General features: G+C 40.4%; 1 protein-coding gene across 4 annotated transcripts; it reads right to left on the bottom strand.

The window, feature by feature from the left end:
• Positions 1–1919: 1919 nt before the first annotated feature.
• On the bottom strand, positions 1920–16027 carry DTWD1 (DTW domain containing 1). Of its 4 annotated transcripts, XM_082061148.1 has the most exons (7): positions 15765–16026; positions 13869–13938; positions 13222–13503; positions 12049–12192; positions 10539–10815; positions 7057–7301; positions 1920–3259 (listed from the first exon to the last, which is right to left on the bottom strand). In XM_082061148.1, exons 3-6 carry the CDS (start codon positions 13495–13497, stop codon positions 7072–7074), a joined length of 927 nt encoding a protein of 308 aa, XP_081917274.1. In that variant the 5' UTR covers positions 13498–13503; positions 13869–13938; positions 15765–16026; the 3' UTR covers positions 1920–3259; positions 7057–7071. The 4 variants fall into 4 exon arrangements, with proteins under 4 accessions (XP_081917274.1, XP_081917275.1, XP_081917273.1 ...); XM_082061149.1 differs by lacking the exon at positions 13869–13938 and having other exon boundaries at positions 1920–4761; positions 15765–16027; XM_082061147.1 differs by lacking the exon at positions 13869–13938 and having other exon boundaries at positions 15765–16025.
• Between the last annotated feature and the right edge of the window lie 323 nt (positions 16028–16350).

Below are 16350 nucleotides of genomic sequence, written 5' to 3'. Positions count from 1 at the left end.
TGCCCATGTTACAGATTATTCTGCACTCAAGAATGTGGCAGTATATTTTTGTCAGCAAATTCCCTGGCAGCTGCTTCAGGCATTGGTTTTAAACCAGTTACCCAGAATAAAGTAAGTCATATTCAAGGAAAAGAGGCAGATTTTGGTAATATAAAGGTTTCTGTTATATTTTTGGCCAACTGTCATGATGGCAAAGAATGCAAGCGCTTTTGTACTCTGAACTGACACAGGTATGCGGATTGAAGCCAATACTGTAAACACTTTGGGTGAGGTTAAAAGAGGAAGTAGCACGATCCAACTGCTTCAAGTAGACTGAGCTGATTTACACGACGGTTCTGAACACTGAAGCTGTATCAAGTTGCTTCCTTGTCTGCTGTAAATATGAAAAGGTTGGCTGTGCAGCATTATTTGGCCCAAAGGAAGCCTGTGAACAGAGAAAGCTTGGCTAGAATGTTTCAGCTGCATAGGCCAACCACTAGAAAATGCAGGTTTAGGTCAGCTGAAATTCATGCTACATTTGGCAAACAATTTAGTAATGAAATTGAATCCCCAAAAATGACTTTTGAAAGAAATAAAACATTTATGATGTTCCTGAAATACAGAATTTTTATCTAGCATTAGCAGCAACATTTGAAATTAAGTCTGTAGTTTCAGCTTGAGCAAACTTTTTTTTCCTGGAACCTAAAGTATTGTTCTTCTGTAGAAAAAACACTAAGGATACTTCTTTTTTTCCGACTTAGAAAGTCTGATTCTGCTCAATTTTTTAGCATCTGTCTCTAAAGCAAATAGCTCCAGAAACTACTAAAGCAGACATTCAGGCTGGGAGGCTGGCATTCAAATATGGCTTTAAAAAGACTTGCTGATTATATGGGACACTTCAAAATGGAGTGCATCCTAGGAATGTGTTAAATAATTTAGATCTTAATTGAATCACAGAATCCCAGAATGTCAGGGGTTGAAGGGCCCTGGAAAGCTCATCCAGTGCAATCCCCCCATGGAGCAGGAACACCCAGCTGAGGTTACACAGGAAGGTGTCCAGGCGGGTTGGAATGTCTGCACAGAAGGAGACTCCACAACCCCCCTGGGCAGCCTGGGCCAGGCTCTGCCACCCTCACCGGGAAGAAGTTTCTTCTCAAATTTAAGTGGAACCTTTTGGGTTCCAGTTTGAACCCATTACCCCTTGTCCTACCATTGGTTGTCACCGAGAAGAGCCTGGCTCCATCCTCCTGCCACTCACCCTTTAGATATCTGTAAACATTAATGAGGTCACCCCTAAGTCCCCTCTTGTCCAGCTCCAGAGCCCCAGCTCCCTCAGCCTTTCCTCACACGGGAGATGCTCCACTCCCTTCAGCATCTTTGTTGCCCTGTGCTGGACTCTCTCCAGCAGTTTCCTGTCCTGCTGGAACTGAGGGGCCACAACTGGACACAATATTCCAGGTGTGGTCTCCCCAGGGCAGAGCAGAGGGGCAGGAGAACCTCTCTGACCTACTGACCCCCGCCTTCTAACCCACCCCAGGTCCCATTGGCTTCCTGGCCACAAGGGCCCAGTGCTGGCTCATGGTCACCCTGCTGTCCCCAGGACCCCCAGGTCCATTTTTCCTGTGCTGCTCTCTAATAGGTCATTCCCCAACTTATACTGGAACCTGGCGTTGTTCCTGCCCAGATGCAAGACTTTGCACTCACCCTTGTTATATTTCATTGAGTAGAAGTAAGGTTTTCTATATGGTAACCAGCCTAACTCATTACAATGAAAGCCTCAAGTCATAAAGTTATGTTTAAAACCATGACTTGTAGACATTAATAGATGTAGATGTTAATATGACTAGAGATTGTATCTAATAATTTTTGATAGCATGTCTGTTGAAGATGGTACTGAGACATCAAATGTCGGAAAAAATGAAGGGTCTGTGTTATTTAACTCCCAGACAACTTCGTTTATTAAAGTTACATGTTATTCCAGATCATATGCACAAAAATGTATTCTCACAGAGTAAAATCCAGGTCTTACCTCAGTTTGGTAGGACAGAAGGTATATTATAAAATTTACAGTTACATAATAGATTTACATACTGTTGTTTGTAATAAAATCACATTGAAATTGAGTAAATAGTGGCCTAAACCACAGAATTTATAAACCGATTGCATATTACTAAGTAAAAAAAAAATCTGAGAAACGTTGACTCTGGTTTGATTATTTGGTAGCACGTAATCACAAGACAGCAAAGAAAACATGATGTTGCATGATATATAATATGAATTCTCCATCCTGTGTGTGTGTTCACTGCAGGTGTTCGTGCACATGGTTACTGGAGACAAACGTCTTCTCCTCAGCAGCAGGGTGGGTGCACTCCTGCTCCTCCTCTCTGCTGCACGAATGGCATTGCTGCCATGCAGGTGAGGCAGAATTTCTGTGAAATTCAAAACTCTCTAAATTTATTTTGCAGTTTTACTCTTTTAATTGTTTTGAAATAACCTGTTTACCCCTTTGGCCTCTTTTGGCATGCCCTATTTTCTTTTTTCTTTTACAAATCTAATACTTTGGTGCTGCTTGGATATGCAAAGAAAACGTGATATTTTACAAGATAAGAGTAGGGAATTACACTGGACTTATTAGCAGCAATATTCACAATGGTGAAAACGTATGAAATATTATCTGTTTTTCCAGTGTATTGTTTGGAGCGATAATTCAGCGCTTGTGCTGGGTATTGTGTCCAAACTTAACAAATGAATTCCTAGTCAAATTACATATCCATGTTACATTAACAGGGTCAGCTATGTCTGTATCTTATTAAAGTATACATTTGCTCTGTATATCTAACGGTTTATTATTTAATTTGGTAAACTGATAACACACTTTGATTGTCTTTATGTTCCCTAAGACAGAAACAGCACAGGAGAAAAATCTTTGGCTTGTGTCCTAATGCATTTATTGCTGGGAGAGAAGTATATATTCATATTTACACTGGTACACATACTTATGTATAGCTCTTCTGTCCCTCTTGTCAGAAAATCAGAAATTTTACCATCAGAACCTTTGAAGTAATAATATTCAGCCTTTAGATTCCATGCTGAGTTCAACTGGCTTATGGGCCCAGCTTCATATGTAGAGACATGTTACTCAGAGGCAGAAATGAACTACAAGTAAGTGAAGTGCACAGGATCCTACATTGATTAGGACTCAATCTTGGGTATACTGGTGTGGAGGATTCTCTTCATTCTTCTGTGCTATCTTCTAACATCCTATTGCAAGACCAGTGGTCTGAAAAGTCAGCAGAAAAAATCACAGTTGATTTGAATGTGATAACAGTTCCACTATTACTGAAGTTAAGACAAAAATGTCCATTTTCAGTGAGGTGAAAATACAGTGTCTGTTTTGCATTAGAGAAGCAGTTTCCACCTCTTGCTGTGAGACTCAACACCACCACTATGAGTGGTTTTAGAGTTTGATGTGATGCACAACTTTCAAAATTCTACAGCATCTGATTCCTCTTCAGAACCCATAAAGTGGCAGTGATGTGTTGTCTTTCCCAGCGAGTGAACAGGAAGCATGTAGTAAATTCTTCGTATAAACACTTTGAATTGTTGGTATTAGTGTCACCAGTAAAAATCAACATTCATACTAACGGCAAGATTGGAGTTTTACTAAAATAATGTCTCAAGGCAAGGGATAACGGATCAGGAATTATGTTGAGTAGTTCAATACCTTAATCTGTGATCTCATCTTTTGGTATCAACAGATCAGCATCTTACTGCCACACAATCTTTTCATCTTAGTGGAAAAGCTTTCCTGTTGTAATGCTGCTGCAGTCACGGTTTTGCTGCAAAATGGCTTTGTTGCAAAACAAGTTTGACGAAATCAGCTGCTGCGCAGCTTCTTGGAATGCTTTGAGACACAAATTAATGGTAGCTGGGAGTATAATAAATGCATTATAGTAAATGATGGGAAACTAATAGGAAAATTTTCCCCCTCCTCATTTTGGTATTTTCAAAGATAGGGATAGGTGGAATGGATTTTCACATCACATTTTATGTGAGTGTGCTATGAAGATATTTATGAACACAGACTGATTTTTAAAGTATTCAAGCAAAATGCTGAAGCTCAGTGCAAGAGAAAAGCAAGAACAGGTTGCTGTGTTACTCTGCAGCTGGGCCTGAAGAAGCCTACGGGGAAACCAGATGAGCTCGACTGGAAAAAGCAAAAATGTCGAGCAGTAGCAAAGGATTTAAATCCGGTGAGATTACAAGTGCTCTGGAAGGTTCTGCTGTAGATTACAAGTTGCCATCTCTTTTCAGTCTCCATGTATCTTTACCCCATGCACTGACATGACCTTTTATTCAACCTAGGCTTGGATGACATTCATGCTGCCTTCCAGGAAAGGAATTGTTTTATGCAGCTCCCTCTTATTAATTTTGAAGAAAGGATTAAATACTCCCTCTGACCAAGCATACAGGCATGCTAAAGTGAAGCCACTTCATGCTCCTGGCCAAACAAAGAACAAAAATACCCACAATAAGCAAAAGCAGATGGCTTTGGTGGCAGGAAATGAATGAGCCAGACTGCAGGTAAAACGGTTCTCTGAACACATCGCGCAGGTTTGTAATGACAGGTTCTTTGTTATCTGGGGCCTCCCCACAGGGGGCCAGATGTCTTCTGTTGTGAAAGGAGATAGATAGAGATGCTCTTCCTTTTCCTCCCCCTTTAACTTATGGCTGTTTAAGTTACTGCTAATGGAAGTAGAAGCCTGTTTTCCTCCTTGCTCTCTGATGTTTTTGGAAACAGAAGAGATAGTTAGTGAAGGGTTATTCTGATATGAAAGAAAAGGCCCAGAACTGGCCTTTACCTCCCCATGACCCTCATTTTAAAGAACAGGGAGGTCAGTGCTGCTAATTGCACTTGAAAGGATTAACCACTTGTTTGCTTTCATTTGGTGGAACAAAATTAGTCTTCAGCCTCAAAGCTGGAAAAATGTATTGGTGGTATTGAGACATTTTCAGGGTGAGGTAGATGACCTGGTTGGTTTGGCTTTTTATACCAGTATTGCAATTAGAGGATTTAAATATTTTAACAGAGGGGAGAGCAGGAGATGGGAGAGAAGGAGCAACTACATCTGCTGCTCAGAACAGATTCGCAGCAGAAGTGACAATGACCTCCTTCCTGCTCTCATACAAGGTTATCACAGGAATATCAACAGAACATAATTACAGATATTAGATGTGCCTCTGTCATTTGGTATAAGAATGACTCTTGCATTACACTGAGGTTGCACTGGAAGAAGGAGAATCTGAACCCAATTCCTGGACATGGTGTTCCAGATGTAAAATCTTTTCTGTACATTGATTTCACCTGAGAATTAACTTACTTTTGGAATAGACTATTAATTCCCGTTGTTCAAATAAAGTGAGGTACACAAAACTTAAATTTTGAAACCATTTTTAACCTTATGAAACTATTTTCCAAAAGTAACAAAGAACAGCTTATATAAGCTTTTATCTGACCTCTGCTGCTTAAATAAAAAAACATGTTTTCAGGGAAATGTGTCTTGGAAGTAACTCCTCCTCTCCCCCCAGATTCTTCTCTCTGGTTCTTGTAAAACATTAGGTCAGTAGGTTCATTTTATTCTGGTTTGTTTAAAGTGGGTGAAAGTTTCCTTTTCAAGCTATTATACTTCTGTCTTTTTTTTTAAGAAACATTACAACAATCTTTGTTTAAGAAATACAAGAACAGATGGAAATGTCAAAAGACTATCAAAATTCATACCAAAGGAAATAGCATTAATCATCGTAAAAAGCCAAAATAACCTCTCAATAGCAATAAGAACCAAACGAATATGAAATGTGTTGTTTCAATAGCACTGAGACATGGCTTATTTCTTCTCATTGCCTGGCACGTAAACTCAATATATACATATGTATATTTTTAAATGTTCTTTTTCACTCTAACTTCAAGCCTGTGTTGCTCACGGTGCTGTTTGTGTGCACTGGTGTAACTAACAAGCATTTCTTTTTGCAAATGGAGATGTTTTCATTGTCCACCGAAATGCATCTTTATATTCATCAGCATAGATCACGTCTTATTTGTGCTGTTCAAAGTTACACTATTACTGCAAAAGAAAAAATACAGCAGATTCATAGTCTGCTTAAATTAAGGAAGTCTCGTGAGAAATTCTGTGGTCAGAACCACCATCTTCCCTGTTTCTTGTCTCTGCAAATGACTTTGTTTGGGGTCCTACAAAAAGATCTCTGTTTTTCAGACAACTCCTGCAGTGCAATGAGCCCTTTCAGCTGCTTAGAATACAAGTATGTGGCATCTACAAAATTTTATTATGATATGCCACTATGACATTTAAGTTAGTGTTCCCCAAAATAATAATATTATATAATAATAAACGTAACTAATTTGTTTGAAAAAGTCTAAAATTATCCAAGAAGTTAAGAATTCTCTTAATATAACAGTATGTGAATGGTACTATCTAAATCCTGCACTGTATAACAATGTTTAAAGAGATGGCTCTTTTCTGTTACTAGGACAATTTTCCAGAATTAATCTTGAAAATATATAATTTATATTCTATTCACTTAATTAATGTGGTCTTTCATTTTGTATTTGTGCTGCACTCTTGCCCCCCACCCCAATTAAATATCCTAATTGGTATTACTGGGTGAAACACAAAGTATTAATAACAATAACAAGCTACCATACTAATTCCTTTTTAGAGCTGGAGAGAACTTTCCTTATGGCAAAAGGGGCCGAGTTCTCCTGTCCCCACCTCAGGCAATACTCACCCTGTGATGAGCAGATCCGGTCTGTAGGTCAAACACAGCGATGTTCAGCAAAGCGTAACTGCGTTCAAATAAGTAATTCTGATCGGACTGCTCACCTGAGCAGTTCTACAGCCTCAAGCGTGCAGGACATGAGGTCTGCAGCTCACTTTTGGACAAACACTGTAGCCATTATTAAGAGTACAATCTATTTCCAGACTTCTGTTAGATAAAACCAGTTATGTTTGTGTAGTTTATCATTATAAAAGAAACAAAATAAAATGTAGTGTTACTTACCTTCAGACAGACAGCTTACTCTTTTCCTGCACAACACTTGGCATTTTTAATCAATGTGTGCATAAATGAAAAGAAAAAAAGCAGATTATCATATTGTCCTTTGTAGTTCTCTTTCAAAATCTCCTGATGATAGTCCACAAGGAAATAATAAATTGCTTCTATTGTGGAAAGGTATGTATCTGGCTTTCCTTTCTGATGACGCCAAAAGCAAGTTTTCCTTGTCTTTAACTCAATTTGCAGCAAGCCTGTCAAGAAAAAAAGGATGACATAAATTAGACAATGTGGATTGATGGGTGGGATGCCAAGCAAGTGTTTAGTTTTGTTTTCTGACTAGATGGCTGCATGCAAACAATTTCCCTTCCTGCACCTCCATTATGTGTCCGTAAACCAGAGACAATAGTTTCATCCTCCTTTGTGGACCACTTTGGAATTTGATGAACAAGTGCTGTAAATCGCAGGCTACAACCCTCACGTTTGCATATTTCGGTTATCCCTTCATTCATACAGCCCCACCGCCCTCGGTAAACTGCAGAGGCTCGTCAGATGGGAACAGTGACACCCTGACCTACACAGACTCATCAATGTTCGTAAAATGATTAATAAACCTCATCTTTTGCAAAGCTATTACCTTTCAGGTGTAAAACAGAATTCCTCAGACTGTTAGTTTTGCTAAACTGAGGAACATTTGCTAACAGCCAGACACGTTTCATTTATGCTTGTTAAGTAACTGAACTCTCACTGGGATTCCTCAGGAGTAAGTATGACGGAACCTGGTCATTAATTTTATTAGAAACTCAAACCATTCCCACTTGAGATGAAAGAAAGAAATTTGGTCTCTGTAGGGCATATTAAAATCTTTACTATAGTCTGTTTTATTATTCAGATTAATTTTAAATGTGTATCTTGATATTTATGTTCCTTGAGATGCACAAACTACTCAAAATTAAAACCACCTTAACGTGTAATCACTTTGTAAGCAGGATGGACAGTTGGATTACGAAGAACAGTGTATACACCTGTCAATAATACCAGGATGAGGTGGTAAATTTTTTTCTGAATGTTAAAGTCAGATGGTATGTCATGGGATGGTTTAGTACAAGTAATAGTAAAAATAACACTATGGTTTAAGAATTGCTTATGAACAGAAGTTTAAGGTGCAAATTGGCCTCTAGCCCAGCACTTGTAATTAATTCTACACTTTTTACTTACAAACTGTTTAATTCTTTCTAGTGTAACTGCAAGACAGATTTAGTTGTTTGCTTTGCAGTTAGTTATGTATGATCCCCCAACTAAAGCAGATGTATGATTCAGCCTTTTACAAGAGAATGTATAAGCTAATAAAATAAGACATTTGGCTAATACAAAGTGGATCAAACTTACAGGATAAAATACCAAAGCAATCTGTTCATTTAAGAACTGTGTTGATGTTGCCAATAAGCTTCATCACTCATATAAGAAAGTAATCATTAACATTAGACACAACGGATTCCTTTCTCATCTAGTGATCACTTTTAATGAAATAATCAATTGTTCCCATTAACAGCTTTCAAATATTTCCTGTCTTTAACTGCTTTCTAAAGATACATTACACCACTTTTCCAAGAAGATATGAAGTATTTTTTGTCCAAGTTTTCTAGGCTTTTATTTTTAAGATTGATGTACTCATTTGCTTTCTCTAGATTTACTCTCTTTCGCTAGATTTACTCTCCATATAAAAGCAGGCTTACAAAACACAAGGCCTTTCTTTATGTTTTCTTGGCTCTGTTAATGTTTCCATCCAGTATTCATTGTAACTTAATCTTTCTGAATAAGTACAGCAATTACTTTTTATTTGGAATGATAAACACTCCTTTTTGAAATTTAATATATGAGGAATATTTTGTTGGATGACGACATCATTTGCAGTTGAACTGAAAAATGACAATGGTTGTCTATTTTTCAAGTGCGTATGACATAAAAATTTAATCAGTTTATGCCTAAGGAACTTCTGCCCCATTCATCTTAGAAGTCAAAAGTGCAATCTCTAAAATGAGTATTAATATGACTTATGTCCTTTATGACAGGCACTGAGGAAAGCAAGAAACGCAGGGGTTGTGCACACTGTTCAACTGCTGGATGGAGGGTAAAATTCTCCCCTGGGTGTGGATGTGACAGACTGACTTGCATGCCACCCGTCACACTTCACAGCAATCCTGACAAGTGCTCAGGGGAGCAGGACTGGAATAGAGGTGGAATAGAAACAGAGTTCTAGAAAGGAGGGAAGAGTCCACCAGATCAGCATTCACATGGGGTAACTGGAAACCGTTCTTTAAGAGCTCCAAAGTAACACCAATCACAAATTTTTGCCTGATATACTGCATAAGCTTTCATGGAAATCTTCAGTTCCCCTGGCTGCCTGTTACTTTTCTTAGATTCATCCTTTTAAAATAAGTTCCAACTGCTTTACGCTAACTTGCAACATGCAATTATTCTAATCTTTACAGTAATACTTCAATTTATTTGATAGGGTATGTGTTGTGTTAAACTACTTAGTAACAGGATTTTAATTAGCAAATACATTAGTATAATGTGTGGGATTCTTTAATGAACTGACTAGACAGCAAGACAACATTCATCTTGTAAGAAGCCTGTGAAGTTCCTTGGAGAGTCCAGTGCAAAGCAGGCACTAGTAAGCAGTTGTATATATTATATATAAACTTGATCGCCTGCCTCCCAGCTAAATGCACCTTTTTCACTAATGAAAGTATTTTCAAACTCCTATTTATCTCAAAGGAAATGGAATGTTATTGATAAACTGCTTTATCTTTTGTGGCTTTTATTTAGAATACTTAAATGTAAACTTGTTATGAACCTAAGACAAAAAAAACCTTTGCAGAATTACAAGTTTTTGCTCTCAGAGGGTGTAGAGGGCCAGCAGGCGTTCATTCCCCTTTTGTCTGGAAAGGAGTGAGGTTGTTAAAATGACCATAAAACAAAGAACTTTACCGCAACAGAAAGAGAAACCAAGCTGTGACGTGCTTGTGCTGTATCTCCTAGATCCCTCATTCACCTTCTTGTGGCCTGTCTGCCACTAGCGTGTTCAAAAATGCTGCCCTGGGTCTCCTGAAACGGCAGAGAGCCACCTGCAAGGGGAATCTTACTGGCTTCCTTCAGAGCCCATACAAGGTACTGTTCTGTTGTCTTACCATGACGGCTTCCATTCTGTGAGACTGAGGAAATTTGTTCCAACAGAGAAGCAGGAGAAATAAATATAAATGTTTTCTTAGTACCAGTCTTATCATTTTGCAAAACAATTTATATGAAGTGAAAAGTAATGGAGTCTTTGGCTCAGGATGTCTCCAGCACTGAAACAGGCTGTTAAATCTTTCCTGTATAGGGCTCAGTATACACATATCATGCTCTGGTCTGTTACATAAACATAAATTTCCCTTACTCATTTCTGTAGCAATAACATCTCAATATTAGTTTTTTTTTTTTTTTACCTTGAAGTCGTTCGTCAGTTATTATTTTGTTAGTTTGATTCCAGGTACTGTCAATAAATATTATTTTCTTCAGTCTAGTGCCTTCACTCCTGTTGCTTGAGATGCATTCATTTCGATTTTTTTCTTCTTCTTTAGGTTCTATTTTTGCTTGCTTAAGAAATGGCTCTTTGGAACAGTCATCGTCATTACCACAACCACTTTTCTTAGTGTACTTTTGGAGATGGAAAACAATATCTTTTACTGAAACAGAATTGGGTCCAGGAAATATTAGTGCTATCTAAATGGAGAAAAGAGAAAAATATTGAAGTGTCAAAATCTAATGAACAAGAATTGTTTCATTAAAGAACAGAAATTTTCTATCCCTGCCCACAAATATTTAAGTAAGGACAAAATGAAAAAGTATCTCTTAAAAAATATTCTATTCTCTAAAAGGATAAAAGACTATATTAAAATACTGAATAAAGATACTTATCAGAGATCTTAAATGAAATGTCACCTCCATCCCTCTGCCACCAACTCTAATACTTCTACAAAAAAGAAGTTTTTTCAGCCAAGACTTGTGTCAGTCCTGGGGAAGTTCAAACTTCACTTGTCGTTGCAGTACGTGGAGCAGGAAGGCCACAAAGAATAGCTCCTCATTCCCAAATTTTAGATCAGAAGAAATAATCTCCTCTGTATTGCAGGTCCCACAACTATCTTACATGAAACAGGCCAGTGATGGCCTTACTGAGTGTTTTTTCAGCAGCTGTTGCAGCATTCTGAGGCTGTGAGGTGGACAGCAGGGACAACACAGTCACTGCAGCCTCTCCCCTTTCAGCCTTTTTGCCACCTGTGCTTCCCTTGATGGCTCATTCCCGAAAGAAAATAACATCTCTATAAGCTGTTATTTTATTCTTTATGTAGTCCAACAATAATGAAAGTGCTAATTATGACATCAAATATGTACATATTAGATTTCAGGTTAATAACACCTGATGAATTTAATCACATCTAATGAGTGAATAATCGTACCTAATGAGCATGTAAATCCAAGTGCATAGCTTATTTTTTTCGGGGTGCTGACTGTGATAGACAATAGTGACATTTCAGTAGGTTTTCGCTGTAATCGCAAATGTTACAAATTTCAGGGGAGTTTAAATACCACAGCTCCTGAATATGATAAGCACACCACCCAACTGCTGCTTAACTTGCTGTGAGCTGAACACTTCCACGTGTTTGGGCAAAATATTTCTTATGGTACACAGTGAATCAAACGATCCATTATCTAAGGTGGTGAACACAGGAAATTCAAGGTGGTCAGACAGTGCTACAGTTTTTCTAAGCTTTGGAACAGCCTACAACCACTATATATTTGCAGGCCCAAGCAAGATGGGGTGGACTGGATTAAACAGAGTAGCGCTTTCCTCCCGCTCCCTCCCAGCAGACTCCAGCACCACTGCAGGAGCAAGGACAGAAGATACCTCTGCATCTCTCCAGCACAAAGCCCTGCTATTTATAGAGAATTTCTTACTTCGTGTCTTTTTTCTTGATATTCTGGAATGCAAGGGTATTTATAAATCGCAACATCATCAGGTGCCAGGAGCTTAGCGTGCACAGCGGTGCTTTTGCCATCTGTTTCATTTGGGTGTTTAATAATGTCAATCTTCAAAGGTAACTATAGTAAGAAACAAACAAAAAATAATATTTATGATCATATATACGGGTGCAAAAGTTTATGCAAAATCCAGGTGAAAACCCTATAGGTATGTAATTAAGATATACTTGACAATTTTTGATGTTTTTCCTTTAATAGGCTTAGAACTAAGCTAGAGACAAGTGACAAGGAGCACCTGTTGCATTTTCACAGGTAATGTAAAAGGTACTTAAGTATACAATGAATATAATTGGAATGCTGTGGTAGTAGCATGGTAAAACCTCTAGAAATAGTAACAATAAGGTAAATCGTCTTAATTTGAGCTACATAATGATCATAAATACATATGTTTATCTGTATAAAGTATTGCAAAACCAGCCATTTCAATGAAAATACACCTAAATCAAATTTCCAAAGTACTTCTAAAGTATTTTCACAATGCTTTCAAATTACAGTGTCTTCAAAATGCATTTTAGCTCCTGGGTGACTTTGCAAAATGTCACGGCCCTCTTTGATGGTTTCTCCAAGTATTTTAGCTGAAGGGCATTGCACTTTTTATTCTTTATTAATAATTTAAGAGTGGTTATCTGAATTATACAACCATGATATTTAGACATGCTTTTAGCTCATATTTTATGTAAAAGTCACTCTTGGTTATGGACAAATCATATTGTTTGTTCACGATATGCTCTGTTCTGGCCAGAGTTTTTAGAAACTGGAGAAAGAGGGTAAAGTAACTTTTAAGAACTAAGTGAAAACATACTCATTTGCATGAGAAGCTGAGTGACTTCAGCTTGTCTTCTTATCTAGTAGCTATATAAATGTTTATGGGAGGACTGGTACATAGTCAGTGTTTGCACATGTAAATCCTCCAATAAGAACAATAATTTAACTGTAGCTTATTCAACTGTAGTTTATTCTTAGTTATAGCTGTGTTAAAGATGAATGTCCCTAAAGAATGAATCATAAAAGAAATGGTCACAGTCTGTTCTGTGTCTCCAGCAACTAAAAAACACATGAATGTTATAAAAAATCCATAAGAACATTAACCTTCACAGTTGGAATTTCTTTGGGAGGGACAGTTTCAACAGGAACAAAGCATGTATAACAATAAAACATCCGTGAACTACTGCAGCGGGGGCATTTCGATCTCCCATTCTTTTTGGCCTTTTCAAGTACTTCGTGCGATGCCAATTGTAACTGTTGAAGTGGGTTATCTTGAAATGATGATGGAGTCTGCAATTCTAGACGTTCCAAACGTTCAGTATTTCTTTTTGGTCCTTGAGGGTTTTCTTCATTTAAAAGTGCAGACGAATTTAAAGACATGGTTAGCTGAAACAGACAACAGCTGTTAAATAAAAATCCAATATACTATGGACTAATTTACCAGAAATTATTCCATTTGATCATACTTAGCAAGAAATACTCCTCAAAGAAGATATTTTCTATAACAAAAAGAATAATAAAATCATCATATTCGGTTGTTATCGCACCAAGAACTCTAGATTTGAGGAAGGTATGAGATAAACAGGTAGAAAGAACTTGAGATCTGTATTCTTAATGCACGTATGTGCACATTTATCATTTTACTAAGATAACGTAACCCACTCACTTAACTCATGCAGCATGGTATTTTTTTTTCCTATTGTTAGGATCAGCATCTAAAAGATGTGAAAACACTAGTAGACACTATTTACCTGGATGAGCACTCCCTTTACCCTTCGGTGTGACTATTTACAATGACTTAAATGTCTACAGGGCAGAAATCTGTAAGAGAAAAGGTAATTGTACAAATTTATTGAAAAGAAATCTTCCAGGAGTAAGGCTTGAGAATGAAAAATTAATCTGACAAGCTAAAATACCCCTTTGCTGCTCCATATCCCAGATAATAAGTGCTGACCCAGTCTAGACTCATTCTGCGAGCTTGTACTTATGTACTAACAGTGATGGATTTTTTTCAGGCTTTCTTCAGGACAGATGTTGTCTCCCCCTCTGCAGCTGGCATAGAATTTTCACTGTAATATATCAGAAACACGACTGTGGGCCCCCACCCGAACCAGACAGCGTTCGTACAGCTGCGCGCAGAGGTTCGTAGTCACAGTTGCAGTGAAGCCCTTCTGACTAATCACTCAGGGTCCCCTGGTCTCCAACGCAGCCCCCGCTCAGAGCCTGCAGTGCTTATAAACTGACTTTTGTGCTCTGCGCTGCATCACTTAAAATGGAAAAAGCCATTCTGGGTATTTACTTTCAGCTAATTTGGGTTTACTTTTTCATGTCAGGGATCACACTTGTGAAATGATGTAACAAAACAGTCATGTTTAACAAAAACAAACAAACAATAATTCCTGAGACGTGATCCAAAATTAAGTGTTTAAATAAAACCAAGTGTAATTTAATTGAAAAAATAACAAAACCAAAACACTCTGCTAACTTTCCAATAAAAAATTAAAATTAATCCCAGAGAAATTAGTTGTTATTTTCTGGTAAAATTAAATACTATGCTATGATACTTCTCCCTCCGCGCCAAGAAGCTCTGACTTTTTAAAGGTCAGGGCTATCCATTCAAATAAACACAAAATCTAATATGTACATAGTGCAATTTGCTGTTAAGAATCTCTGAGATAAAGCAAATATACCCGTTATCTCAGCCTAGCCCATCCTGTTACCAAGTGTCCCCAAGAAGCACAGGGGGCAAGAGGCCCCGTCACTCGCCGCGCGCTCCCAGCCGCAAACTGGTTCTTTTCCATGGGATGCCCGTGGCACTGTGACCTTCGGCTGTGACACCCCAAGCGCTTTCATTATCGGTCCTGACAGGAGAGATGCTGCTCTAACCGCACAGCAAAACCTCTGTGGTCTCCAAGTCACAGCTGTTCACAAAGTTACAGCAGTGTACACGCAGTTTACTTTTTTTTTAAATAGAGCTCACACAACTTGTAAGAGCCAGATGTCCATTCTGACATTTTAAGACTAAATAAGTCTGTCTCCAACTGATCTCCAAAGCCCAGATCAGTCCCTACCGATGGAAGGTACCCTCCACGTTCTTAATTCTATGACAGCTCCGAACCTCAGGATATGGAGGTTTTGTGAGAAGCTCCCGGAGCGCCGGAACGCGCGTTCCCCGCGGTCCTGCCGGTGCCCGCTCCGCGCTCGGTGCGCAGCCCTGCGGCGGCAGCTCGGCCGTCTCAGGGCACCGGGACCTCCTGTGACAACAGGGACCTGAGGAGCACAAAGCGGCCCGCGGGAAGCGGAACGGGCTCTGAGGGCCCCGAGCTCCGCCGCGGGGATGTCTGCACAAAACAACAAAGCGCTTCTCCTGCCGGGGCGTCACTGCCCGGCCCCGCGGGACACCGAGGCCCCCGAGGCGGAAACCGCCTCACGGCGCGGCCGCCGCGGCGCTGCGAGGCCGCCCCACGGCGGAGAGCGCTGCCAGGCCGCCCCACGCACGGCCCCGCCAGCCCCTCACCTCACGGGCCGCGGGTTCCCGGTGAAGCGCTCCCCCCGCGCCGCGCTCCCCGCTCTTTCCTTGCCCCCACCCCCCTGGCCTTGGTGCCCTCGCGGTGGGGCGGGGAGCCTCGCACCGCCCCGCTCCTCACCCGCTCGCTCGGCTCCAGCCCCTCCGCGGGCGGGCGCTCGCCGCAAAGCGCCGCCGGCTTCCTCTGCGGCCTTCACAGACCCCGGAACGAAAGTGTCGGGCTCGGCCGCCGCGGGGAGCGGGGAGCGGGGGCCGGAAAAGCGTGCGCGGGAGACGGCTCCTCGGCGGGGAGCGGTTGCTAGGGGCCCTTGGTGACGGCACGCGCGGGCCTGCAGGCGGGAGGGAGCGCGTGCCGTTCGCGGCCGTTGGACTGCGCGTGACAGCCCCGCGCGGCTGACTGACTGACTGACTGACAGGCTGACTGACTGACAGGCTGACTGACAGGCTGACTGACTGGCAACAGACGGACTGGCTGACTGACAGACAGATAGACAGACTGACTGACTGATAGGCAGACAGACTGGCTGACTGACTGGCTGACGAATGCACGGATGGATGGACTGACTGACTGAAGGACGAACGGACGGACTGACTGGCAGGCTGACGGATGGACGGACTGACTGACGGGCAGTGTCCTCCCCTCGCCCAGCCCCAGGCCAGCTGGCTGGCTGCTCTCAGGGTGCCCCCCGGCAGAGGAGAAGGTCCCC

Source organism: Streptopelia decaocto (genome assembly GCF_964273445.1).
Source record: "Streptopelia decaocto genome assembly, chromosome: 9".
Lineage (NCBI taxonomy): Eukaryota > Metazoa > Chordata > Aves > Columbiformes > Columbidae > Streptopelia > Streptopelia decaocto.
This window is presented reverse-complemented; position numbering and strand designations above follow the sequence as displayed.